Source organism: Vanessa cardui, chromosome 20, assembly GCF_905220365.1.
Source record: "Vanessa cardui chromosome 20, ilVanCard2.1, whole genome shotgun sequence".
NCBI classification, from domain to species: Eukaryota; Metazoa; Arthropoda; class Insecta; order Lepidoptera; family Nymphalidae; genus Vanessa; species Vanessa cardui.
In genome coordinates, this window is record NC_061142.1 from 7,091,247 (window position 1) to 7,118,858 (window position 27,612).

General features: G+C 36.0%; 1 protein-coding gene across 4 annotated transcripts; it reads left to right on the plus strand.

Annotated features, from left to right (window-relative positions):
* The first annotated feature begins 281 nt into the window (after positions 1-281).
* Positions 282-26,441, plus strand: LOC124538503 (proteasome activator complex subunit 4-like). 4 transcript variants are annotated; one of them, XM_047115582.1, is made up of 24 exons: positions 282-781; positions 5,936-6,076; positions 6,145-6,270; positions 6,492-6,623; positions 6,944-6,988; positions 7,062-7,272; positions 7,353-7,506; positions 7,585-7,762; positions 7,848-9,272; positions 9,737-9,911; positions 10,088-10,366; positions 10,441-10,703; positions 10,914-11,159; positions 18,792-19,036; positions 19,741-19,868; positions 20,200-20,388; positions 21,145-21,340; positions 21,517-21,716; positions 22,197-22,315; positions 22,569-22,702; positions 23,160-23,332; positions 24,167-24,317; positions 24,767-25,137; positions 25,215-26,441. In XM_047115582.1, the coding sequence occupies exons 1-24, from the start codon at positions 552-554 to the stop codon at positions 25,587-25,589; spliced, it is 5,886 nt and encodes a 1,961-aa protein (XP_046971538.1). In that variant the 5' UTR covers positions 282-551; the 3' UTR covers positions 25,590-26,441. The 4 variants fall into 4 exon arrangements, with proteins under 4 accessions (XP_046971538.1, XP_046971539.1, XP_046971540.1 ...); XM_047115583.1 differs by having other exon boundaries at positions 6,145-6,261; XM_047115584.1 differs by lacking the exon at positions 6,492-6,623.
* The last annotated feature ends 1,171 nt before the right edge of the window (positions 26,442-27,612 follow it).

Below are 27,612 nucleotides of genomic sequence, written 5' to 3' on the forward strand. Positions count from 1 at the left end.
TTATGATTTTCATTTAATTTATACAATATTAATATACATATTTTATATCTATTAGATAGATAGAAAAAATTCTGTCCTATCAAAGCAACATTGTTGTAATTCATGTTAGTTTTCAGATTTTGTAATGTCGTTGATAAATAATTATTATAAATTAATAATTAATTAACTATTAATTAAATGAAATCAAAGAGACCATTCAAGCGTATAACGAAGCGAAACATGATATCATATTATTTTGGTCTTTTCACTGCCTTCATTTATCGACTAAATGTCACTATGACGTCGGATCTAGCATTGTGTAAAAAGTACGTCAGTTGAAATGTAAAATTCGTGAAATGGAACGTATAAACCTTACATATTTTCGGATTTCATTTCTTGCTGAATTATATCAATGACTTGTGTAAATTCAATGTTAATATAACTTGTGGATGACTGTTGAAAACCAGAAGTGTTTTTTATAGTGTGTGTTTACTACTATGTGTTACAGTGACTTCAAATGTTAAAGAGTAGTGTTTTTATATTTTGATGTGAACTGTTAAAATTAAATCAAAATGATTCAAGACGACGAATATGAAGCTTACGTTGCAACCCCGGAGAGAATTAAGGCTTTGGGGTTCAAGCCGCAAAAAGAAATAATAACAAGTCACTTGTTGCCCTATGCCGATAAAATCGATGAGGAGTCGAAAACATTCCTAGAACAGGTGAAGACAAATTTAGCGAAGGCAGTCATGTTACGAGAAATGAAGCCAGCCTGTGGAGTCTGGTCTTCCAGGCTGATGAAGTAATTATATTTTACATCTATTCTCAAAATAAATTAGAAAATAATTATAACATTTTAATATTATAATAACTTAAAAATTAATATTTAAAATAGTTAATTTTTTATCATAAAAAAATAAATATAAAAACTCATAACTCATTCTGGAATACAAATTAATATGAATGCCATATATAAACATAAAAAAAATAGTTCTTATTTTACAGAAACTCAGAAAATGTCTAATGTCCATGTTCCTTAATTGATTAATTTATTCAAATCATGAAATCCAATTGTTTTGGCGTCATATTAACTAACCTTTGGCAATGTCACTTGTAACTAAAATATCTGGCTGTAACCCAGAACTCCCTGACCGAGACACTTGGCATTGTAATTTTTTTAATAACCTATTCAATTGCCTTATTATTATTTTATTTTCACTGATTATTAACAATTTGTAATTCTATAGCAATATTTCTTATCTTTGTATAGATTTATAATACATGTAATAAATTCTTTATAAACATTACCATCAAGATTCTATAAATTATCCAATTTTAAATACAGAATAAAAAGTTAAAGTCTATTAAATAGATTTTACCTGGTAATAAGTATTTAAATAATCAACATCATAAATTCCATTCATACATATAGACACTCGGAAGTATTATTTTAACTTCTTAAACATAAAATCTTTAAAACCCAAGTAGCATACAAATATAGTTTAAATATTTGGCTGACTCACTATTGATCGTATTAATAGTTGATTATTCTGGATAGTATATAACATACATAATAACCAATGAAATATTTTAACAGTTTTTTTTATAAAACTATGCAAAAAAAATTAAGGTTTGAAGAAAGATATACATATTACTAATATTACAACAATGTTTTGAATATTAAAATGATAAATATGTGATAAATCTATAATAAATGTATTTATTATTCATCATTTTAGACATTAAAACAAACCCACATACAATAAAATTGATACTCTTGAACTAACGTTCACTCAATGGCCCAAATTTAAACAGAAAGGAAAAAAATAAACATATATGAATTTGTGTATTTTAAATATTTATCTCAACTCTTATTCCAATAATTATAATTTCTAAATCACATCAACTTCTACCAACCAAAAAACAAAAGAAAATCAAGTTACAAGCAGAGAAGAGAAAAACATTCTAAACGGTTTTGTCTTATTCTTCTCGTAGAGACTACTTTCCGAAATGGCTGTAGAATTTAATAATGATTATTCAAAAATGCTTTTTTGTAAAGTTTACTTGAATAAAATATATTTGATTAGATTATTTTTACAAAAGTATTAGCTGTGCGTCTAAGTTTCTCTTTTTTGGTTGGATTAGTCATCTTTTTTTTTTAGTTACTTGTTAGTCCATGAGTATAATTTGCTGAGCTAGAGATCATTATGTTAATCTTTCATTATAATCTTTGATCTACAATTGTTATATCAACATTCACCAGTTTTGCTTTATGATAGAAAACTATTTATTCAAATTAGGCCGATTAACCGAGATTATTTTAATCGACCATAAAAGCTGTATAACATACATTATTATAATCAGCTTAATATATGTATAATAGTATTTGCAAAGCGATCTTTTCGTAAACTTATTCTGTGCTAATGCATCGTAATATAGTATATAGTAGATCGTAGTATAGTTTTTATTTAAAAAAGTCGTATTTTTATCTAAAACTACTGATGCGAATTTTAAACTGTAAAATGCAATCTGTTTATATTTTCTTAAAACTTTTAAACGTAGGTTCTGATATTCTTTCTTTAAGGACAGACATATGCTGTCTCTCGCTTTTTCGTCAATATTTTAAAAGTACAATACACAATGCCCTCATACGAAGTTTTCTTCATCCGTTATAGTTTTAGCAGTAATTGTTTTAGAAGCAGCGAGACCTGTAATATTTTCTCCGATTACGTTAGTATATTAAGGTTTATCTAAAGAATATGCAACTTATTAGCAATATACGTATAATTAACTTAAATAGTATGAGATTTCCATATCTATTCATTTAATAGATTTGGCGTGATTAACCGGAAAAACAAACTTACTTTGCACCCCCGAGTGAGCCAGTGTAACCAAAGGCACATGAGACGTAACATATTAGTTTACAAGGTTGTTGGCGCATTGGCTATGTGGAATGCTTGGTCAAAGTCACTTCCAATGCCAATGTCTCTCGGCCGTAGTGATCAATGCCTATCAATATATAAATAAACAAAATCTTTATGATGTTTGTGAGTGTATACCATTTATGTTAATAGTAGCAATATAATTACCAACGGTTTTCATGGGTACACCACTCTGAGGTCCCGGATTCGATTCCTGGCCGAGTCGAAGTAGATTACCATTAGTTTTCTTTATTGTCTCGGGTCTGGGTGTTTGTGGTACCGTCGTTACTTCTGATTTTCCACACCACAAGTGCTTTAGCTACTTACATTGGGATCAGAATAATGTATGTTATGTTGTCTCACATTTATTTTATTTTTTTATTTAATTAAATAGATAGTATATTTCATGTACGATTATATATATATAGTACAACTTCGTTTATTAATAGAAATTTATCAATATAGATTTTATTCAAAACCATTTTAAAAATTTCAAAAAAGACTTTCAAGAAAGATGTATGTTTCGCCGCGCTTCATCTAGGGCCTCTCGAATATCTTCAGCGACCACAAGAAAAGCAGTTCTTGTACTGACCAGAAAAAAACGGGACTATTTTTTATTTTAATTATATGAAGAGAATTTTATATGCCTAGGCGATTAATTACGTTTCTACCTTTGAAAGGAAAGAAACGTAATTAATCGCCCTTAGTCGGCTACAAGATGTAGGATTCGAAATTTAGCAAAAGGGATTCTACATGTCTTTACAGTAGATAGTTGGGAGGGATTGTACTCAGTACTCAAAGCAATAATAAGATAATATTGTAGCCCAGTAGTTAGAACGCTTGCATCTTAACCGATGACTGCGGGCTCAAACCCAAGCCACCGAATATTCATGTGATTAATTCGTGTTTATAATACATCTCGTGCTTCGCGGTGATTGAAAACATCGTGAAGAAACCATGCATGCATGTGTCTCATTTCATAGAAATTCTGCCAAATGTGTATTCCACCAACCCGCATTGGAACAGCATGGTGGAATCTGTCCCGAATCTTCTTCTCAAAAGCTATAGCCTAAGCCCAGCTGTAGGTAATTTACAAGCTCTTGTTGTGGTTGTTTATGTTTATGTAAGTTATATAAAACATTACTTAAAATTTGAATTTCACATATTAATTATATGGTGATAGCAGTTCCTTTTTTTCATTTAATCATCAAGGTTAAGAATATACAAAAATTTAAGAACAATTTATAAAAAGAGTCCTTATATATGAGATAGTAATCGGAATACAAAAAGCGTCTTTTAAAATCATTGTGAACAGGTATAGTTGAAAATTGAATCGGATTGAAACGTTCAGAGACTCACTAGGAGACTTGCCAATACTGATAAGAGAGGAATTTCAAAATATCAGCTCAGACCAGATCAAGTACACAACTATGCATATAGTAATCAACATCGCAACGTAGGTGATCGATATTTAATTGCGCGTTATTGCGCATGCGTAGGTATCTAGGTAACAAGCTTTGGCGATTTGATTTCGTAGAATAGATTCACACAACCTATGACGTAAAATACTGACCTTTGATTATGAGTACATGATCCAAAAACGAAAGTAACTAAGTCAGTCTCTAAATAAGAAAAATAAAAATACACTTTATTCAGATACGCTTTTGTGTGCACTTTAAAATGTTCATTTTACAGAATTATATTACTTTTTGAAGCTGCCTCCGGTTCCGAATATAGATTCTACGGAGAACTGGCAAGAAACTCCGTATTGATATGGCATTTAATGGGGTTATATTATACATAAAGAAACTTAACTATAGTAAAAAAACGTTTGAATTTACCGCATCCTTCTTGTTCATTTATTAATAATTCATGTAATAAAATCCGACATTCATTCAAAAATGGCTGCAGAAAAATAAAGTTTAATTACCATATTACTTATGATATTTAAAAAAACTTTCAGTACACTATGATGGTAATGACTGGTATATGTATGAATGATACGGTCTTTTTCAACTGCGCAGAACTTACTATAGTGCACAAGTTTGTGCGCAAACGCAGGTACATTTTCTATTCTCTCACTCTTCTGATACCGGATATAGTTCAAGGACTATGTTAATGATTTGACGTATATTGCTACATTATTCAGAAATAAAAGAAAAAAATACAACATAAGAATTCATTCATATTTTTCTAAAATTTTCAATAACGACAATCATAATTTTAAATTATAATGTTTATAATAGAAGTTTTCAAATTAATTTAGATGAATGTTTGTGAACTTTATTAATTATTGAACAAAAATCAATTAAAACGAAACCAAAAAAATATATAAGGTTTATATTTAAGAAAAAAATCAGTGAAGTACGAAGTATGCTCCATAGTTTTTATATTAAGGCAGACCTAAATCAGGCTATAAATATGTCCTGTGATAGTTGCAACGTATTACAATCAACTATTACAACCGCATACACTGACCCGGCAGGCGGTGTCATGGTCTTCGCATTTTACGTACCGTCGATGGTTAGGTGTATGACGATTGTATAAATCGGGATTATGGCGAGTATGATACTCATACTCCCAATTTCGACAACGTCTTAGCCAAAAACAGACTTACAGGAGATACCTTAGAACGCGCTTTTAACCCCGTCAAAATAAGACATATTTATTTTAAACTATTATTTTTATTAATTCAATTCAATACTTAGTCTAATGGCTTTTAGTTGTGCTGACAAGGCACAGATTATTTTGCATTAGCAAAATAATCTGTGCCTCCATCACGTAGGATGGAGAAGACACGAAACGGATTGGTTGGTAGGGTTGAGGAAACAAACTCGTTTAAATTTTGAAGATTAGCATACTAGTAGCAATTTCCTTGTTAATCCTAAAAATTTTATTAATAATTAAAATTAAAATTTATATTAACAACAGTTTTAAAAGTCAAATGTTTTTATAACAAACTTAATTGTTTAATAATTCACACATACGTACTATATATAAATAAACCATAATCAACGATTTTATTTTATTTTTAGGTATATTCGTATTTATGGCTTAAAATTTGGGAAGGAAGATCACATTGCATTCATAAAATTGGCCTACGAACTTGTGCTCATACCAGACTTGGAACCATGCAAAGTTCATAAATTTGCAACAATGTTTATCATGTTAACCAAGTAAGTAACATTTTAAATAATATAAATATGATTTATTTTTTTCCTAATTATGTGATTATCTCTTGCAGGAAAAGGTACCTTTTATCTCCTGAAGAACTCACTCTCCCATGGCGACCTCTGTATGAACTTGGTATAAAGATTTTTGATAAGAGTTCTACGAGTATTGGAATGTACCACTACTTAACGTATGTCAGGTTTGAATAAAGTACACATTTATAGCACACTAAATCATAACCGATAATGTCAATCTAAATGATAATAGACTACATGAAAAATTACACACATACAAAGAAATAAAAACCAATGTGATTATTAATTACATTTCATTGAAGTAAAGAGTAGGTTAAATTCCAGTCATTTGATCATTTAAGTTTTTTTTTTTTCATTTCTTATTATTTTGACGATTATTGTTTAGGCGCAAATCTTCTGAAAAACAAGAAGTTTCTATGCTCGAGATGGTTCGAAAATTTCTGTCAGGATACGGTTTAGATGACGCACTCGAATTATTTGGACTTTCAATGCGGCAGAACGAAAACGATCTCCCCACGTAAAACAAAAACATATTTTGGTGCTTAATTATTTCGGTGGCAGATGGAGATGGGTTCACGGTTCATTAAGCTCACCTTATGAAGGATATCCTATCATAATCACAAATGGTCATGACGTGTATAAATGTTTTATGTTAAATATTTGAAATCAGAATCATGAATAGGCTTAGGTGTTATTTTAGTCATTTTCAAGGTTATTCATGTAATTTTATTTTCACAAATCAGCACAATCGTAAGGATAGGTGGCAGGGGTACGCATGATCTGTTCAATGTTATTTACTTAAGTATTTTATTATTTCATAAATGTCTTATATTGCAGGTCCTTGGAGGGATCATATATGACAATGATTAAATGCGCGAGGACGTAAGTATTAAAACGATTCGCGTTGATTATCTGTAATACCTATTTTTTATAAAATTATCTCAATTTTTTTTAGATATTTCGAAGTAGGTGCAACAAGAGAGATATTAGAAGAGATGCTCCCCCTTATTTGTCCCTGGTCTTCTAACTCCCAAATGATGGGTCCACTTACGAGCTTTCTGCCGATAGGACTTCATCCTAAGTACGCGAAACAAGGCCACGAGCTCTGGTTCGACCAGCTAATGACATTGTGGGATTCATGTTACAATTCCCAATGTGGAATTTCCGTAAGATTATATTTTTACTTTTCAATGCAATCCTAATTTTACTAAATAGTTATTAATTCTTAGTACTGAATATATTCTAGGATGTGATGATACTTTTCGCTGGTCTGGCTAAAAAAAATCCAGGCGCGATAGATTGGACGCCTCATGTACCAAAACTGTTTATGAGATTCCTTCACGCACTTAACTTACCTGTCAGTTATAAAGATATGCAGTACTCCCGGAGTCATTCTTTAGGTAAGTTACCTCATCATATTTTGTACGTTGTATTGCGTTGTTTTTAATCGTGATTTTATATTATTTTTCCGTTTCTAGATATGAAATGCGTGGCTTCGTGGATCGTTTGGACAATAAATCCCGACGGGGTTGTGTTGAAACATCTCCGGTCATTCCTTGCTGGATTTGAAAGTTATTTACATAGTGCCAACTCTGGTCGATGGTCTTTTAAACTACGCGATCTCCTAAGAAAATTAGCGAGAGAATTCCTCAACAGGTATGGCTTTACTAAAGCGTGACATTAACCATCAAAAATAAGTTTAAATGGAATGATTTGTCGACTAATAAATTTTTTTCTATAGAGTACGTCGTGAACGCGAGAAGAGGTTCCGTCAGACTTGGGAGAATAAAACACCAGAATCGTACAAACTCCGAGATGAAGATGTAACAGAATTTGTGAAAATTGTCCTTGAGCCGACGTTCCAAGCCGTCTACAGTAGGAGTGGATCTCTTGACATTTCCATCGCCTTACATAACTTAGCCATTCTCCGACCAGCAATCGTTATACCTCCTTTGCTCGAAAAGTTGAAGACGTCATTGACATCTCTGACTGAGCCTCATAGAGTGACGGCAGCTATGTCGGCAGTAGCCGCCGTCGCTCGTCCGATGCTGCGAGGCGCTGATGCTGATTACCCAGAAGGTCCTACCCATGTAGTTCCATTCCTAATGGCAGTGCTACCTGGGCTCGATCCTAATGATATTAAAAAGACGTTAGTTACATTACATTTCATATTAATCTTTAGCAGTATGGTACCATATATCGACTGTAGTTCAGCGCACGAGTACTGGCCTGATCTCACAGATGAGGAGTTATTAGTCTGTGAATCCACTGCTCAATTGGAAGACTTTGTCTTAATCTTTCTAGATAGAATTTTTATCATCATCGAATCATCTGTTCTGGAACATGCGCGCCTCGATACTAAAGATTCTGATTGTGCTAGAAGTAAAACAGATGCTGTAATGGAAACTGCCATATCTTCCGCTGCAACGGCAGTACTCACACAGTGCTCCCCCAAAATATTCAAAGAAGCACTAAGGAAATTCAAGTCTTTCGCGACTGAATCTACATTTGAAACCAACGTTTCGGGAAGTATGGTTGGAGTGCTATTACACGTTTTCGCTCGAATAGATTCCGAATCTACATTAGCTGCATTTTTGCCGAAACTCCTAGAAGAGCTTGAAGAACTGACATCCAGCGACGAAGCCTTACGCGAAGAAAACCCGCCAAGAGATCTTGTTTACAGATTAGTTCTATTGATGCATGTCGTAGATTGTGATGGTAGCGTCTTGCTGAAATACATCCCGCAAATATTGCCCGTATTAGACAGGATATTGAAATTACACGCAAAATACGCATTGACGCGTGCGTGCGAAGTTTTGAGTCACATTTTAAACTCGATGTCTTATGTAGACTTGAAGGAATGGAAGAGTTCATCGGAGGATTTCGGTAGCGCACCTGAAAAATGGCTGCCGATTCGGGAATGGGGTCGGGGTTGTTTGCTGAAAGACACGAACTTCAAGTGGCACGTGCCGTCCGCTGAAGAGGCCGAGTGCGCCCAAATGATTTCAGACAGATATTTAAAGCACGAGGTGACGAGACTCAAGCAGTGGTTGAGCGGCGAGAGATCAATGAGTCGCGAGCGAAGATTGAGAAGCTTCCACATTATCAATTCTGTGATGTCTTGCAGCACATTTCTGCCACAGCCAAATGAAGAACCTATTTCTCTGTAAGTTTTAAATATATCACTAATCATTTTATTTCTCGTCATATTATATCGTTTTTTGTTTTTTCTAGCACAGTAGCAGTTTATACCTCAATTACTTCCTTCTATATCATTATAGCCATCGCTATGTTCATATAACAGTATATATTTTTGCATAGTGTCATCGTACAATATGAACTAGCCAAATCTTAGCTTGAATCCATGTCCAACCTGGGCAAGCATCACTGAGTTTTTATGTACATTTCATTTGTGTTTACAATTGATCTCGTGCTCCGCAGCGAAGAGAGCATTGTAAGGAGACTTACATGTCGGAAAATCTGCCTCATAAGTATCCAAAATCCCATTAGAGCGACATTAAGGAAAAAGCTTCAAACATGCTCTTCTATAGAACCTCAAGTCTTTGCCCAGGGACTCTCGTAGGTTGTCACTTTACTTTTTACTTTATTGTTACGTTTGTATTTTTTTAGATTAGAGACACAAGTACCAGCTACCAGTATGCCGTTCGCTAATGCCGTTCCATATACCGTAACTTTGGACGGTGAAAACATGCGAGTCGCTCTAACGCGCCTCTTACTTGAAGTTCAAGCGAAAATGCTCGGTGACAAAACTGATGACACGCGAGGCTTGGAGATGCTTCTTCAAGTGAATATAAAACAAATATTTATTCCACACTTCTATAAAAAGTTCCTTTCATATGAACCTGTCCGGCATGCGTTACGTCCCTTTAAATTTTATTCGATACCTTGTCCATAGTGTTAAATATGAAAATAGTAATCTCCTTATAAAATATGAAATGGCATATAATGCTTATGATTCAGGCCTGGGAGCGTGTGGTCGTGCTGAAAGGCCTTCGCACGGGGCCGGGGCTGGAGGCGCGCCTGCGCTCGTACGGCGCGCTGGAGCGGGCGCTGGACGGGCGCGGGGGGCGGCTGCGGGGCGGGCTCACGGCATCAGCGCGCCTGCGCATGCTCATCGCGGACGCCGCGCGCCTGCAGGACGAAGCGCGCCTGGACTTGGTGTGCGACGCTGGGATAACACCATCGGCACTGAAAGCGGTGCATGCGCTCTACGACCTGGCCATCAATACCTATAGCTCGGTAAATAGTAATAACATTAAATTTCTATAAAAGTAAGCCTCCTTCCTTCTGATATATCTGTAATGTTTTCACAGGTTCGCATTTTCGCACAAATTCGTCTATACTGGATGCTGAGCCACTATCCGTACTCCTACCGAGCGCTAATCCCGAGGCTAGTGGAGTTGCTTGCGGCCGGGGGTGAAGGGGACGAGTGGCACGCGCGTCATAAAGGAGCTCTGTTCATGATGCTGGGACCGAAGGCCGGACCACTCGTGGCAAAACAAGACTGGGAAGTCGTGGGAGCACTATGGCCGGCGATACTTAAGGCTCCATTGAGCGAGAAACCAACTATACATCGGTAAGAAATTCTGCAAATGCAATATAACCACGATATATTTTTCAATTCACTTATTTAAATATTTGAAAACTTAGTAAAAGTTGCGCGAAAAGTAATATCTTGGTCATAACATTACAGCAACACTTTCCTGAATAAGATACTAATGTAATACTGTAGTAATAATCAATAAATAAATGCAATTCAAAATCAAAAATATATTTCCTCAAATAGGTTGGAGCATGCGTTCAGTGAAACATTGCATCGTCATTTTCCCGCTGTGAACACACGGCTAACAGTCTCACAATCTGCCGTGGATGCAGCAAAATGTCTTCTCAGTGAGGAACAACTGAACGACAAAGAGTTCATGGAACAGTTGGAGAAATCTGTGGAAAGAGAAATCGCTACGTCTGATAAAACGGAGAAAGTGTACATTCAGCTCGTGAATGATTTGGTAACCGTTGCGGAGAACTCTAAGGGGTAAGTTATGAGAGCTTACTATTTCTTTCACATATGGTTTATACATACCTTTTTTTCTCGCTGGAAAAACGCATTACGCGCTTCCCTCACGTGATGGAAAGTGGGGGGGGGGGTGGTACTCCCCGGAGCCCTGAAAGCCGAGTGCACCCAAGCACACCAGGTTTAAACACTAAAAAACCAGCGGTATCCTCTCCGTCTTTCGGAGGACGCCACGGGATCGCTTACGCATGCTACCGTGACGGCTAACTGATATATGAGAATCGTTTGACTATACTCCAGCCACATTCGATCTGGAATTTTAGTAAACAAACCATGTGTCATCATAATTAGGGTTGATACACTCTTAATAAAAAAAAATTATTATTATAATTACAACTATATTCATTATAGCACAATTTCCTGTTTAAACACAAAAAAATTAATTTAATACAGAATCCAAAAATTTTATTTAGCCGGTCAATACATAATTTATACGAAAATTAGCTTAAAATAAAAGTTTAAAAATTTTTAATTACCATTATAATATTACTACAAAACTAACAACCCTATATTTTAATACTGACGTAAAGAAATCGCAGGTTTGTAACATTTGGAGTGTTTTTTAAGCAATTGACAAATTTAGGAAGGTATATAATAGCGATACAGGCTCTTCGTAATTGGTGGTGTATATTTTTAGTCGTGTTATAATGGTAGTATAACCACAACAGGTTAAGAATGTTAACATTACACACAACGTTTCATTACACATAGATTAAAAAAAAGACATCTAGTTTTGGCTAGCATAAATATAGCACTAAAATCACTGTTTCAAATTAATCTTAATGAGTCCTGTTGTACACGTAACTAATGTAGCTTGTAGTTACTAGATGGCGTTAAGTCAAAATAAATAATTGTCTAAATCGCGATGTCAAGATTCGAAAACGATTATATATAATGTTATGAATTTTTTTGAATAAACATGATTATCAGTGGCACCTATTAGTTTTACTGTGAAGCATCCTTAGGATCTAGTGATCTAAGTTGTTCATTGGTCCTTCGAGCCGGTTGTGTCTCATCAGACGTAATCAGGAGGAAAGTGCAAGTCTTCGACTACGGAGCATGGTGGATCGTCGTCACGGGCGCAGGTGGGACGGCTAAACCTCTGCTGCTGCTGGCGACTGGCGAGTACCTTGAAGCGGTACTGTCAAGGAGTCATCAACGTAGATGCCCAGGACTTACTGAGACCCAGTGAAGTCATCGCGCTACGGAAACCTAGCTACCAGGAGTGAGTGGCGGTCATCGGAGCCCCCTACTACTCCAAGTGGGAAGCAGGAAAGTTGGAGTTAACACCAACATATCGTGGATAGTGATGTAAATATATCAAGTGAATTTCTGAGTACAATTACATAGTTTGAAAAAGAAGATATGAACTTAGAATTATTTCAATAATTTAGTTAGTTTATAACTTAGAAAAATTCGTATGCTTGATTTTTATTTGAACTATTATATTTAGAATTTTTTTTAAAAAAATTGTATTTTATTATTATTCTTAGTTTATAAAAATGGAGTCTCTAATAAACTTTCAATATGATTTATGTTCGCGTATATCTAAATCTAGGTTAAATTTTAAGAAAAGCCCTAAAGACCGGTTAACAAAAGCTTATATTGAAGGAAAATTAGAGGCTGTTGATCAATTATGGCTAGAGTTTTTATGTGGTCACAAAGATTTAATGAGAAATTACGAACCTAAATTATTAAATTCCACCAATTATGTAACTTCTGACAAATACAATGAAACTGAGGAAATTTACCTGGAATATAAATGTGAATTAAAGTCTAAGTTGGTAGATATGACACAATGTGGAAGTGGAGTTCACAATGTAAGCACAAGAGCTGCTCAAGTAAAATTACCCAAAATTAATATACCTACTTTTTCAGGAGTTTACTCAGACTGGGCTCCTTTTAAAGATCTATTCAAATCCTTAATTATTCAAAATGTATCCTTGGATAATGTACAAAAATTGCATTATTTGAAGGGGCATGTTACGGGTGAAGCGGAGCAACTCTTGAGGCATATACCAATTCAAGAATCTAATTTTGAAAGGTGCTGGCAGCTATTAGAAGAAAGGTATAATAATAAAAAATACATCTGCCACCACGTTTTAAAACGACTTCTTAGTCAAAAGAATGTATTATTCGAGTCTGCAAATGCATTGAAAGATCTTGTTAATACAACTAATGATTGTTTGGCTACTCTCAGAAATCTAGGTATAGATGTAAATAGTTGGGATATTTTAATAATTCATATCCTTACATTGAAACTGGACCCAGAGTCTCGACGTCAATGGGAATTTAGTGTATCATCGAATATTTCGTCAGACGAACTTCCCACCTATACCCAATTCAAAGAATTTTTAACGAAGAGATTTCGCGCTATCGAGTTTTTGGGCCCGGTTTCAAAACCAGAAAATAAATTTCAAAATATTAATAAAGTTAAAACACTTCATATTGCAAAGTCTGTAACATGTCCGTTTTGTTCGGAAGGGCATAAATTAAGTAAATGTAAAATGTTCCATAAAGAAACGGTTGAATCTCGTCGAAAGTTCGTTTATGACAATAATGTTTGCTTTAATTGTTTGGGAAGCAATCACTCTGCCAAGGAGTGTCGAACACTTATCAGGTGTAGTGTTTGCAAGCGGACTCATCATTCGCTGTTACATCCTACGGGTGCTAATTCATCTGAAGTAAACAAGACTGAGTGTGTTGTCAATTCTTCAGAAGGTGCCACAACCTCATTTGCGAATGCGTCTCCATCATCCTTAATGGTTTCTTGTGTTGCAGCCGGTAAGAAACAACAACAAGTGCTACTTGCCACGGCTGTCGTCAAGGCTATCTGTAAGAATGGTAATGAGTATAGCATTCGTGCGCTCCTAGACCAGGGGTCGCAGGCTTCGTTTGTAACCGAATCTACGGTACAATATTTGGGTTTAAAAAAAACTGTTCACACCAGTCAGATAGCAGGGCTGGGAGGAAATAAGGCAATAGTCTCTAAGACTATGGTCACCATGGAAATAAAATCTCGGTACAAACCAGATTTTAAAATTTTAATTAAAGCACACGTGTTAAAAAATATAACCTCTCTCTTGCCAACTAAGAAAGTGGAAGCCAAAGAATGGCAGGAACTTGAAGGCTTAGTGCTTGCTGATCCGGAATACTTCAGTTCAAATCACATCGATCTTCTTTTGGGTGCGGACGTATATGGAGTAATCCTGCAAGAGGGTATGATGAAAAATCCTGAAGGAACCCTAATAGCACAAGCAACTAGTCTCGGCTGGATTCTATCCGGAACTATAAGCTGTAATACCAAACGCTCATCTTGTATAAGTGTAATGCATTGCTGCGAAAGTGAGGATTTGTTGAAGAAATTTTGGGAATTTGAGGCAGACGTTCCGAAACAAAAATCCAGTATGTTTACAGAGGAAGAAAGGCTTTGTGAACAACTTTTCAGTCAGACTACCAAAAGAGATCCCAATGGGCGGTATATAGTTCAGCTCCCTTTCAAAAATGGATATCCTGAAGTCACAGGGTCTAGAGACATCGCCGAAAATCGTCTTAAATCGTTAGAAGTCAAGTTCAGCAAGGACCCGATTCTGAAATCAAAATATCACGAGGTAATAAATGAATATCTTACGCTGGATCACATGGAAGAAGTACCACCAGAAGATATAAACAATCCTAGGGCGATATACTTACCTCATCACGCCGTTATCAGAAATGATAAAGAAACTACCAAGGTCAGAATTGTTTACGATGCATCCTGCAAAGGTAAAAACAACCTATCACTCAATGATCAGTTATTGGTTGGACCTACCTTGCAGCCAGAATTGCGACATATAATTATTAAATGGAGGTGTTCACCGATTTGTATGTCAGCTGACATCGTAAAGATGTACCGGCAGGTTAAAGTGCAAAGGCAAGACGCAGATTGTCAAAGAATACTGTGGAGAAATAATAAAAACGAGCCTATAAAATATTATAGGCACACTCGAGTTACCTTTGGCACATCTTCTGCTCCATATCTAGCAGTGAAGGCTCTGCAACAAGTTGCTCTTGATCATAGTGCTGATTATCCGTTGGCAGTCGAAAGAGTGTTCAACGATTTTTACGTAGATGATCTTATGACAGGAGTTCAAACCTGTGAAGAAGGTAAACAAGTATTCGTGGAAATGAATGAACTATTGAGTAAAGCAGGTTTTTCATTACAAAAGTGGAATAGCAATAATGATAACCTAGTAATGGAGATGAATAAAAAGGAAAATGGAAAACAGGATATAAAGGAAGGAATAAAAATAAAAGAAGACGAAATAACAAAAATATTGGGTCTTACCTGGAACCGCAGTGATGACACCTTCCGCTACGCAGTAAGTCTTCCGCATTTGCAGCAACCTATAACGAAAAGAAAAATTATATCTGATATTTCACGACTCTACGATCCACTCGGGTGGGTAGGGCCAAGCATTATTATAGCAAAGGTAATGATACAAAAATTGTGGTTAGCAGGACTAGATTGGGATGAGGAAATTCCAGACAATTTATCAGAAGAATGGTTAACTTACCGTGAAGAACAAATTGCATTAAGCAATATTCGCTTACCAAGGTGGATTGGGATAAAGTCAAATGATAATTTAGTTGAATTACACGGATTTTGCGACGCGTCAAAAAACAGCATATGCAGCAGCAGTGTATGTACGTGTAATTGATTCGGAAGGAAAGGTCCACACATCTTTGGTTACTGCTAAAACAAAAGTTGCACCAGTAAAGCAGGTCTCGATACCTCGTTTAGAATTATGTGGAGCTGTTCTGCTTACAAGGTTGATAATCGAAGTTGCAAGAGTCATGAAAATTGAAAAACACAATCTTCATGCATGGACTGACTCAACAGTTGTACTTGCGTGGCTAAATAGTCACCCAAGTAGATGGAATGTTTTTGTAGCAAATAGAGTGTCAGAAATATTAAGTAGTTTAGATCCACAGACGTGGTGTCATGTGATTTCGAAACAAAATCCAGCTGATTATGCATCTCGAGGAATGAAGCCATCTGATCTAGTAAATAATGAGTTATGGTTTCATGGGCCGAAATTCCTCTCATGTGAACCCATTATTTATCATAAACCAAAAAATTTAGGAACTGAATTAGAAACTGTTAAAGTGCATCATGTTACAGAAGATGACTTGGGTTGGACTAAGTTTTCGTCCCTTACCAGAATGACCAGAGTAGTCGCTTATTGTAGGCGATTTATAAATAATTCAAAGGCATCAATTCATAAATTAAATAAATCGTATCTAACAGCTAATGAATTAAAAGAAGCTTTAAAAAAATGCATTATAACATGTCAACTCAGCAATTTTAATAAAGAAATAAGCATTATAAAAGAGAACAAGAACTTACCTAAGAACTGCAAAATCCGAATGTTGAACCCATTTCTGGACGACGAGGGCATATTAAGAGTGGGAGGAAGGCTGAAATTTTCGTCATTAACTTTTGACAGGAAACATCCTATCTTAATTCCAAAGGAGTCTCATTTGGCACAACTTATTATTGCAGACGCTCACAGGCAGACACTTCATGGCGGGCCACAAATAACATTAACATACATACAATCCAAATACTGGATATTGGGAGTTAAACAGCTTGTTAAAACATACTATCGTAAATGTGTAATATGTGCTAAAAATTCAGCTGTCACCAAACAGCCTTTAATGGGTCAACTACCGGCAGCGCGAGTAACACCAACTCGACCTTTCAAAAATTGCGGTGTAGATTACGCGGGTCCGATCCTAATCAGAACGAACAAGGGAAGAGGTCATAAAGCTCACAAGGGATATATTTGTTTGTTTGTGTGTATGGCAACACGGGCAATACATTTGGAGTTAGTAAGTGATCTTACATCCGAAGCATTTCTACAAGCATTCAAAAGATTCGTGGCAAGACGTGGCCAATGTACGCATCTATGGAGTGACAACGGGACGAACTTTACTGGAGCGTCACTTGAGTTAAAGAAATGTGGCATATTTGAGAAAAAACATATGGGAGAAGTCGCTGAATCATTAGCTCAGAATAACTGTGAATGGCACTTTATACCGCCTCACTCACCTAACTTTGGAGGGCTTTGGGAAGCCGGTATTAAATCGGTAAAATATCACTTGAAACGAGTCATAGGGAACTCAACATTAACTTTTGAAGAGATGACTACAGTGTTAACAAGTAGAAGCGTGTCTTAATTCTAGACCAATGTCAAGTATCAGCGACAATGTGAATGATTTTGAAGTGCTAACACCTGGACATTTCCTAATCGGAGAACCTTTATTAACTGCACCGGATTACAATTTTGAAGAATTATCTATAAGTAATCTGAGAAGATGGCAACACACTCAAAGAATGTTGCAAACCTTTTGGCGAAAGTGGTCGAAAGAGTATTTAACGCGATTCTTACAACGCTATAAATGGGCTGATAATAAAAATTCTCAAACTTATATCGGGGACATTGTTATAGTAAAGGAGGATAATTTGCCTCCATGTCGCTGGCTTTATGGTAGAGTCATAGCTACTCATTCTGGTGCAGACAATATTGTCAGAGTAGTTAGTCTTAAAACTAAAAATGGAATATTAAAACGGCCAATATCCAAGTTATGTTTCTTGCCCGTAACAAGGGACTAAAATTTTAAAATTATCATTTATATTATTTCTATGTGTTTTAATATTATTAATATGTGTTATGTTAAAGGACAAAGTTGCACTTTGCCCTTGGGGGGCGATGTATGTACACGTAACTAATGTAGCTTGTAGTTACTAGATGGCGTTAAGTCAAAATAAATAATTGTCTAAATCGCGATGTCAAGATTCGAAAACGATTATATATAATGTTATGAATTTTTTTGAATAAACATGATTATCAGTGGCACCTATTAGTTTTACTGTGAAGCATCCTTAGGATCTAGTGATCTAAGTTGTTCACCTGTCGTTTGGGAGGCGATAGATAAAGTTAATAAAGCGAATTATATAACTACAAGCTAATTTCTGATATCATTTTAAAATTGGAGGTATTATTTTTGAGATCTACATTATTCCAGATGATCATAAGTATTATAATTATAACCAAGAATGCGCTTAGTCCTTTGTCTTAAATATTTTATTATTAATCATCAAATTTAATTTTTATTAACATCAAAAATAATTGTTGTTACATATTTCTAAAAATGTTTTGAGCATCTGCCTGACGTTGGTTGCTAAGCGACGCTTTGTTATTAAACATTCCACATCGAATTTGGCTGGAGTATAGTCAAAATCGTTCTCCTCTCTCGTTTCATATTTCACATATATAATATACGTTCGTACGTACGTACATAGTACGTAAATAATATACGTATGAGTATGAAACGATCGTCTCACCGTATCGTCGATTGCGTTAGACGCGATCGATTTTAATGGTTGACATGGTGTACACATACCTATCTGGTGGACTAACGACGTCGTACTTTTGCAGATTTTTTTTTTATAAAAACCTAATAACAATATAATTTTTAGGCATTCAATTAAAATTATGTATACATTAGAGATATACGTTTGTAAAAATTCGTTTTAATTGGTTACAGCCAATGGCGCCGCTTAGAGCTAGCGATGCAGATGCTGACGTACTGCCCGCTCGTGCAGACGCCGTACCCGCCGCGCGCCGTGCGCCTCATGGTGCGGTCGCTCGTGCACGACGACATCATCGTGCGCCGCATCGCACAGAAACTCACCCACTTTGCGCTGAAACAGAGGAAACACAAAATCAAAAAGATTGAAGTGGATCCTTACGAAATAGCCGGAGTGGAAAGGCCGGAGAAACATGTTCCAGGTTATTCCTTTAATTTATATGAATCTTCTTAAACTACGTATAGTACGACACAAATTAAATGTAGCATCGGAAAATGCAATGGAATGAAAATAAAACCGATTACTGCCGATTTACACAACCAATAGAAATAGCTCCCTATCGCGCCATTCGACGCTATTCGTCGCTATAGATTCACGCGTCAGAGAAAAAAAGTTCATGTGAATCCGCGCGTCAAATTGACGCATATATAAGGTCATATGATATTACAAGTTATTACGTTTGGGCAAAGATCATATTCGCGTGAGAAATAAATATTGATAATTTGGGATAGCGTACCCAATTCGGATGTGATCGGTTTTACGAATTTTGCCGATGCGACATCTAAGTTGTGTCGTACTATAAGGCGTCATGAATGTATGGGATGTTAGAGAAACAAGTACCAATAATATAAATAAAAATATATTTTATCGTTTTCGTAAAACACACAATACACAATATTAATAATAAAAAGATATCGTACTACTCCAAATTTCGTGTTACTTTTTGAAATGGTACACCAGCATACTGAATTAACTTGATAACATTACTAGTCTTGCTAAAGGAACTAGAGTCAGGAGAAATTATACGACGAAAAATAGAAAAAAAAAAACATTAATTTTGAGGTTATATTATAAGACGTAATTTGAATTCCAGAATGTCTCAATAAAAATCATTTCGTATTATAGGTTATAGAAAAGATATCGAATGGGCGATGTGGTCGGAAGATAACGATATATTGACGGATGAGGAATGGGACAAGCCATGGTTACGGGACTACAACTACGGCTTCTATGCTTGGCCGAAAAAAATTAAGGTATTCAAATCTTTAGTTAATAAAATTATAAAGGAAGTAGGTCGCATGCGAAACTTCGCCTTTGTTAGACATTTTTTTTATAAATGTCTAAACCAATGAAGTACTTTTTTTGATGTCAGTGTCATTTACATTTGTTTTTTTATACAGCCATATTTCTCGTCGTGGCCAGTAACTTTCTGATCTCTAAAATTAATTCATACTTTTCAAAATGAGACTATAACCTTTTTTTTATGTGCAGCTATCATCTCATAACCACTAGGACACAAATAAGCTTATGCTATAATTACATAAGATTACTATAGTTATATAATATGGTTAATTGATTTACTAGGTGGCAGCACCAGTCAGCGAGCAAACATATTCAATAGATAAAGCTCCAGAAGATATGGAAGAAGGCGAGCGGTACCTGTACGAGTTTTTCAGTGACGAAGCAAACATAGAGCGCCTCGTGGCGTTCCTCACCGTCGAGGAGAAGAAGGGGAAGGATAAATTCAATGGCATCCGCTATGCCATGTTTCGGGTGAGATTGCTCGCTTTAAAACATTACGTGTTTAGGAGTTATTAATATAATATGTTTTATTTTATTTCGATGTACATTTCCTACTTTAATAAAGAATGATATAATCATCTAATATAAAGTATATATACTCAAAAAGTATATTTTGACTCGATTCTAACAGAACCGACTAGTTTGTATCGGTCGGTCGCTAAAAATATATTTAATCACTTTACTTGAAATGTTTAAAAACTGGCTCGTAGACAATATAGACGCGAATTACAATTGGCTATTTGACATTGCGAAAAATAAATTGTGAATTATTGTAATCAGTGTATATTATGAGTTTAAAAATGGTTATTTACTTACGAAACTTGAAAATAATACTTAATTTATTCAAAAATCAATAAATAAAAATGCATTTTTTCAAACGTTTGTACCGTGACACAAAACGCTCCTGATTGGCCGGGCTTATGATGAAGTCACTTTCTTGTAAACCTTGCTTTTCTACTATATGTACCACAGATTAAAATACAGCAAAGTGACGTCACCGACCCCATTGCAGCGCCATATTGTCCAAGTAGCGTTTTCGCGCGCTATTTAAATATGGAATTTTTAATATGATATTTTTCGGCAAATATGTACTTACTAGAAATAAAAAAAATCTACTTTTACTGGGTTCCTTTACCTCTACTAAATAATATAAAATGGATTTTAAAAACCAGTCAAATAGCCTATTGAGATGTCATTATTTAGATGAATAACAAGTCGGTCCCCCAGATGGCGTTCGCGCAGTTCGGCGAGCGCGTGTCGCGGCGCCTGCTGCAGCGCGCCGTGCGCTGCGCCGCCGACGCGCACGAGGCGCCGCAGCGCTTCGCGGCCGAACTGGCCACGGCGGCGCTGCGCGCGCCGCGCGACTGGCCCCGACAGCGCGCGCTGGCGCTGCAGGCCGAGGCGCTCGACGTAATCAAAGCAGGTACGTGTTTTTTTCCCCCTTGTCTCCGTCGCGGCAGTCAAATATCTTTGTTTTTAGCCTATTATAACTTTCAGGATTCCGAGTATTTGGTTTCGCCTAAACCTTCTACGAGCTAATTTAACGAGATAGGCAGACATCAATCACAATCATGAAACATACGATTTGTACCCAACAAGGTCTGACGGCGGTGACGCCGGAGACGATGGAGGACTGGGGCACGTGCGTGGCGACGGGCGTGGAGAAAATGGACCCGCGCCGCGGCGCCGCCGTGCTGCGCGCCCTGCTGCAGCTGTGCGCGCCGCCGCCCGCGCTGGGCGACGCCGACCCCGACCAGAGCACCTCCTTCGTGCTCTGCGCCCGCCTCTACGCCTTGCAGGTCACTTCACTGCTCATCTCGATGACATTTGTGGTCTCACCGATCCACATTTACCATAATCCGCAAGGGGAAATATTTATAAATTAGTACGAGAAGCATGAGCGCAGTGGGAAAACCCCAAAAAAGATAAAGAAATCAAAAGTGTTTTTAACTACCTTACTGTTTGAATAAATGTATTGGTCTCTGGGTTAATGTCAAAATTTCTTCTATAACACATTTTTAATGCATTTTGTGTCTTTCCCTAACTTTTTCCTGTGAGCACTAACTACACTGACCGTCAGCTTTACAGTGACAAAAACTTATTTTTTTACAATACCATAATTGACTTGACGTAAATCTCTCATTTTATATACCTACCTAAAATTATATGAATGAACTGTTATAGCTTATAAATTTAATTTAATTATGAATACACAATTATAAACATAGCCACATAATCATTTTACAGTTTTTTACAAACATTTTTTTTAATACATTTAGGGTGCTCTCGGTTGTATGTCTTGGCGGGCGGCGCCATTAGCTGTTGAATTGTTAAAGCGACTGGAATCTGCAAACTTTATTCAACATCCTTATCAAAATGTCAGGGAAACTGTGGGCAGGTAAAATATAATTCAAATAATATATTTGTTTCAGTGATTTTTACGCAAACAGAGATAAATAACATGTATTGTTATGTATCTCTGTTTGCGTAAAAATAATATTTCCAGTTATTTTAATAAATGCACTTACTTGAAATTCAACTCATTATAAATAACATTTGTTGACGACAGTACAACATAAAGAATTAAAATTTGCATACGAAGTGCGTATAGTTTATAATAATTACTTAATCAGCAAACGTTATTTTTCCAGTATACTTATGACGATATTCGATACGGAGCTGGTCATCCAAGGCGGAGAGAACGGCGCGGCGCCGTGCCTTAAGGACTTTCTCGCCACCGTCGAGCCCAGACTCGCAGCTCTTTACGACGAAAATGGAGATATTGGTATGTGTTACAGCTAAAAACTAGTAATGAGGACGCTTGCACTATTAAAAAAAGACTTATTAATTTTAATACTAAATCTTATTTAGGGTAAAAATTAATTTCGATACTTTTTTAATAATATTTGATAACTACTATGATCGATAGCACACCTTGGGAATGAAACGATCGCCTCCTGGCTATTTCATCTCATATTAAATTGTTTAAATAATATATGAGACAAATAAAAAAAAAAAAAAAAGCCCGCTGAGTTTCTTTCGCCGGTTCTTCTCAGGTCAGGGTATTTTCTTTTCCGAACCGGTGGTAGTGTTTCAATTGACCATCAATAAGAAAGTGTAATGCTTCTATATTGAATAAAGTTATTTGAGTTTGAGTTTGAAATAACTATTTATATTTATTACATGTATTACTGATGATTCACTTTAAATGTGTATTATTTTTTAACAATTTTTTTTTGTAGTGGTGAAAACAGCAGTATCGATGGGCGGGCAGTGCGGCTCGCGGGAGACTATCGCAGCTCCCGAGAACCCCGTGGCGCCCATCACCGCCATACCGCTCACCGCGCTCACCAAGAACACCCCACACGTCGCCAGGCTGTCGACAGATGCCCCGAGAGCTGACCACGCTCACCAGGTATGAATTTAGTGTGGCAAAAAGATTTATAAAAGTTTCTTTTTATAGTGATATACAATATCATCAATATATAAGACACTGCTTTGATTACTACTATATCAATCATTTATTATCATATTATCAAATTAGTACTTCATTATAAACATTTTGAATTTTTTTTAATGTATATGTCACCGTAACATTACAAAATTCGTTAGATTGTAAACTGTTGAAGTGAACCGTGCAATATAATTGCAATAGGCTATTTGACTGGTTCTTAAAATCCATTTTATATTATTTAGTAGAGGTTAAGGAACCCAGTAAAAGTTGATTTTTTTATTTCAAGTACGTATTTGCTGAAAAATATCATATTAAAAATTCCATATTGAAATAACGCGCGAAAACGCTACTTGGACTATATGGCGCTACAATGGGGTCGGTGACGTCACTTTGCTGTATTTTAATCTGTGGTACATATAGTAGAAAAGCAAGGTTTACAAGAAAGTGACTTCATCACAAGCCCGGCCAATCAGGAGCGTTTTGTGTCTCGTGAGAAACGTTTGAAAAAATGCATTTTTATTTATTGATAAATTTATTGATAAATAAAAATGCATTTTTTCAAACGTTTCTCACGAGACACAAAACGCTCCTGATTGGCCGATTAATGTTTGAATAAATTAAGTATTATTTTCAAGTTTCGTTTGTAAATAACCATTTTTAAACTCATAATATACACTGATTACAATAATTCACAATTTATTTTTCGCATTGTCAAATAGCCTATTTAACGTTTTATTTTTCACTTCGTCTGATATGATTCTAGGACATACATGTTAATCATTGTAATTTGTTCAGGCCGAAGGCAGCGACTCAGCTGAGACGGAGAGCGAAGACTCCGTCGCGGACAAACAGCTTGTCGACCGACTCAACAGCGCGCTGCGGCTGTCCGGGGACGTCGCGCCTGCGCAGAGACACCACGCGCGAGCCGTCAACCTGCTCACCACAGGTGAGATGGGCAGAACAGAAAAAAACATAATAAAACTTCTCAACATCATTTCTTAAATTTAATCCTGTTAATAAATTAATTTCAAATGATTTCGTAAATATCTAATTAACTAATATAAAGTTAATAGTAAAGTAACAGCCTGTACATTTCCCACTGCTGCGATAAGGCCTCCACTTCCATTAAGGAGATGGTTTGGAACATATTCCGCTGTTCCAATGCGGGTTGGTGGAATGCACATGTGGCAGAATTTCGATATAATTAGACACATGCAGGTTTCCTCACGATGTTTTCCTTCACCGCCGAGCACGAGATGAATTATAAACACAAAAATAAGCACATACATATAGTGGTGCTTGCCTGGGTTTGAACCCGAAATCATCGGTTAAGATACACGCGTTCTAACCACTGGGCCATCTCAGCTCATTAACTAATATAATGTACCTTTATAGTTCTTCGCGGCTGCATGGGTGTGATTGTTCGAGGAGTGTACGGTAACACGGAAACTCAGTACGAACTCGTCAGTACAGCGTGCGCACTCGCGTCCAGAGGCCCCCCGCAGCCGCACGAGGAACTTCCCCGGGCCGCTGGAGGTTTCCTCGCCAGCCTGGCCTTAGCCAATCACTCCTCCTCTGCTTTCAACAAAGCCCTAGAAGTATTGGAGTCCCTCGCAGAAGGTAGATCATGGTGGGCCCGATTGGCATGCATCGACTTCGCTCAGCCGTTACTCTTCTACGGCTTGCCCATGTTATGTGACGAACCAGAGAGAGCTGTTCGAGCCGAAAGATTTGCATTGAAGCTGATGAGAGATTCTAGAGTTGAGGTTGGTGTAATAAAGCTTTTTTTTTATATAATCTATGGAAATAAAATTTCATGTAAACAATTACTTTTCTCTCGCAGGTAAGACAATCTGCAGCGAAACTGCTCACTGGTCTGATGCACTGCCGTGCGTTACCAAATGAACAAATGACACTGAAATCTCTGAAGCGAAGCTGTCGTTCTAAAGAGCTAGTAGAACGCCACTGCGGAGTATTAGGTCTTTGTGCGTATTTAGCTTCACGGCCTTACAGCTTGGGCCCGGAGCTTGGTAATGTTTTGGCAGAATTATCAAGACATACTAGTGCACCGGATCCCATACCGGCGACCATTCGCACCGCATTGGCAGACTTCCGACGAACACATCAAGATGACTGGCCCAAACACAGGGAACAACTGACAGAGGATGAATTAGATCTTTTAGCAGACCTAACTTCGCCGCCCTCGTATTGCGCGTAAATTAATGATATAATCTTAACTAAGTATATGGATGTTTAAAGAGTACCTATTAAATGGGCAATTTATGACATTTTAAACTTATATGGATAATAATCAATCATAAATTAATCGCATAATACTTAATTAATCCAATTATAATAAATTCTTGCATGTTAGTAATACAATAAACAACAACATTTGAACTGAAAATTTGCAATTAATGTTTTTTTTTTAAATTACAGTTTTAAATTTTGAATAAGTGTGACATATTTATAACCTAAAAATCATTATTACACTTTAATTAACTTTTAAAATAAAATTATAATGATTACTGGATACTGGCGTGGGAATCTTATTGTCTATTATGTCTGTGTAGGTGCAGGAAAATATATTAATTGGTGTTGTTGTTATTTTCTTTTGTATAGTTTTCATTAAGACATGGGTATAGCAACTTAGCAAAGGTGGGTTCCGTGGGAAAGGTATAATCGTCGGCAAGTTGGAAAGAGCAAAGGTGTCAAACACTTACACTGGAACTATTTTTTTATTTAATACCCAAATGTAAAGCTTGAACAAATATAATTTGCTCTTGGTGGTAGAAGGTTTTGCAAGTACCTCAAAAAATATGTATAGTTTTCTGTGTATTTTTTATGCATTTTTGTTTTCAATGGAAATATTTTAATAAAATGTTATATCTAAACATTTGTTAAAAATTATTTTAAATGTTTTGTTTTTCATCTTCTCAGAATGTCGTTTATTGCTCTTTTTAATTTTTATAGATCTGTATCACGGGCGTTTTTTGTAAAAACTGTATATTATTATTTCTAAACATTTCTAGGATAAAAATAAACATAAATAAAATACCCGATAATTTTATAACGCATTTTTAATTAAAAAATATATGTGTTCCTTATAAAAGTACATAGTCATTTTGTTTGGAAATTTTGTTTTTTACCTGTAGATATATCGAATGATGATCAAATTTCGATTGGATGATCAAACAGCACGTCTTATTATTTAGTTCCTTAATGTGTTTCGGTTCGAAGGATAGTAAACCAATGCAAATTGCAGATACAAATAAACATATAGGTATATCTTGATGGTTATTTTTGGTAGAATCTGCATTCCGAATCGGTGGTGGCTGCAGTAAATATATTGTGTTAGATGATGATTCAAAAGTGCTTGTAAAAGCCTATTTAAATAACAACAACAACAACAGCAGCCTGTAAATTCCCACTGCTGGGCTAAAGGCCTCCTCTCCCTTTGAGGAGAAGGTTTGGAACATATTCCACCACGCTGTTCCAATGCGGGTTGGTGGAATACACATGTGGCAGAATTTCTATGAAATTTGTCACATGCAGGTTTCCTCACGATGTTTTCCTTCACCGCTGAGCACGAGATGAATTATAAAGACAAATTAAGCACATGAATCAGCGGTGCTTGCCTGGGTTTGAACCCGCAATCATCGGTTAAGATGCACGCGTTCTAACCACTGGGCCATCTCTGCTCATTTAAATAAAGTATAATGTTATTTGAAAGGGCAATATTATATAAGTTCCCAGCGCCCAGTTAGTGCTAATGGCACTTAAATCTCCTGATTAAATTATTGCATCAAATTTTTCAAGCCGGTATTATGAATATTGGCAGAGTCAAAAAACTAGTGCCGGACATACATTTTGTGGCACGCATTTTCTTCAATTGCCGTTCTAAAACTTCTTGCACACTTTTATTACACACGGTACCATCTCGTAAATCTTGTGAAAATTTATACTCGATTGATTTACTGCATTTTTTGTTCTGTAGCAAAAATATAATTTCGTTTTTGTTTTTAGTCCAAGTTGTGTAAGGTATTCAAACTAATGAAGACAAAATTTCATAAGGATAGGGCTGCTACTTAAAGTAATTGGTCAGACATCATAAGGATATGTTCGTTGATCAAACCATAAGCCTATTTCTCTGTATTGATCCATACTAATGTTATGCTGGTTCGGTTCAACGCGTTAATATAGAATTACTAGTCTAATTTGACAAAATAAAAATATTTAAG

Bases quoted from the DNA above. Each gene is read 5' to 3' on its own strand.
- LOC124538503 (XM_047115582.1), top strand. From the start codon at position 552: ATGATTCAAGACGACGAATATGAAGCTTACGTTGCAACCCCGGAGAGA. The intron at 6,271-6,491 runs GTTTGAATAAAG...ATTATTGTTTAG, and splicing joins CACTACTTAACGTATGTCAG to GCGCAAATCTTCTGAAAAAC. The intron at 9,273-9,736 runs GTAAGTTTTAAA...GTATTTTTTTAG, and splicing joins AATGAAGAACCTATTTCTCT to ATTAGAGACACAAGTACCAG.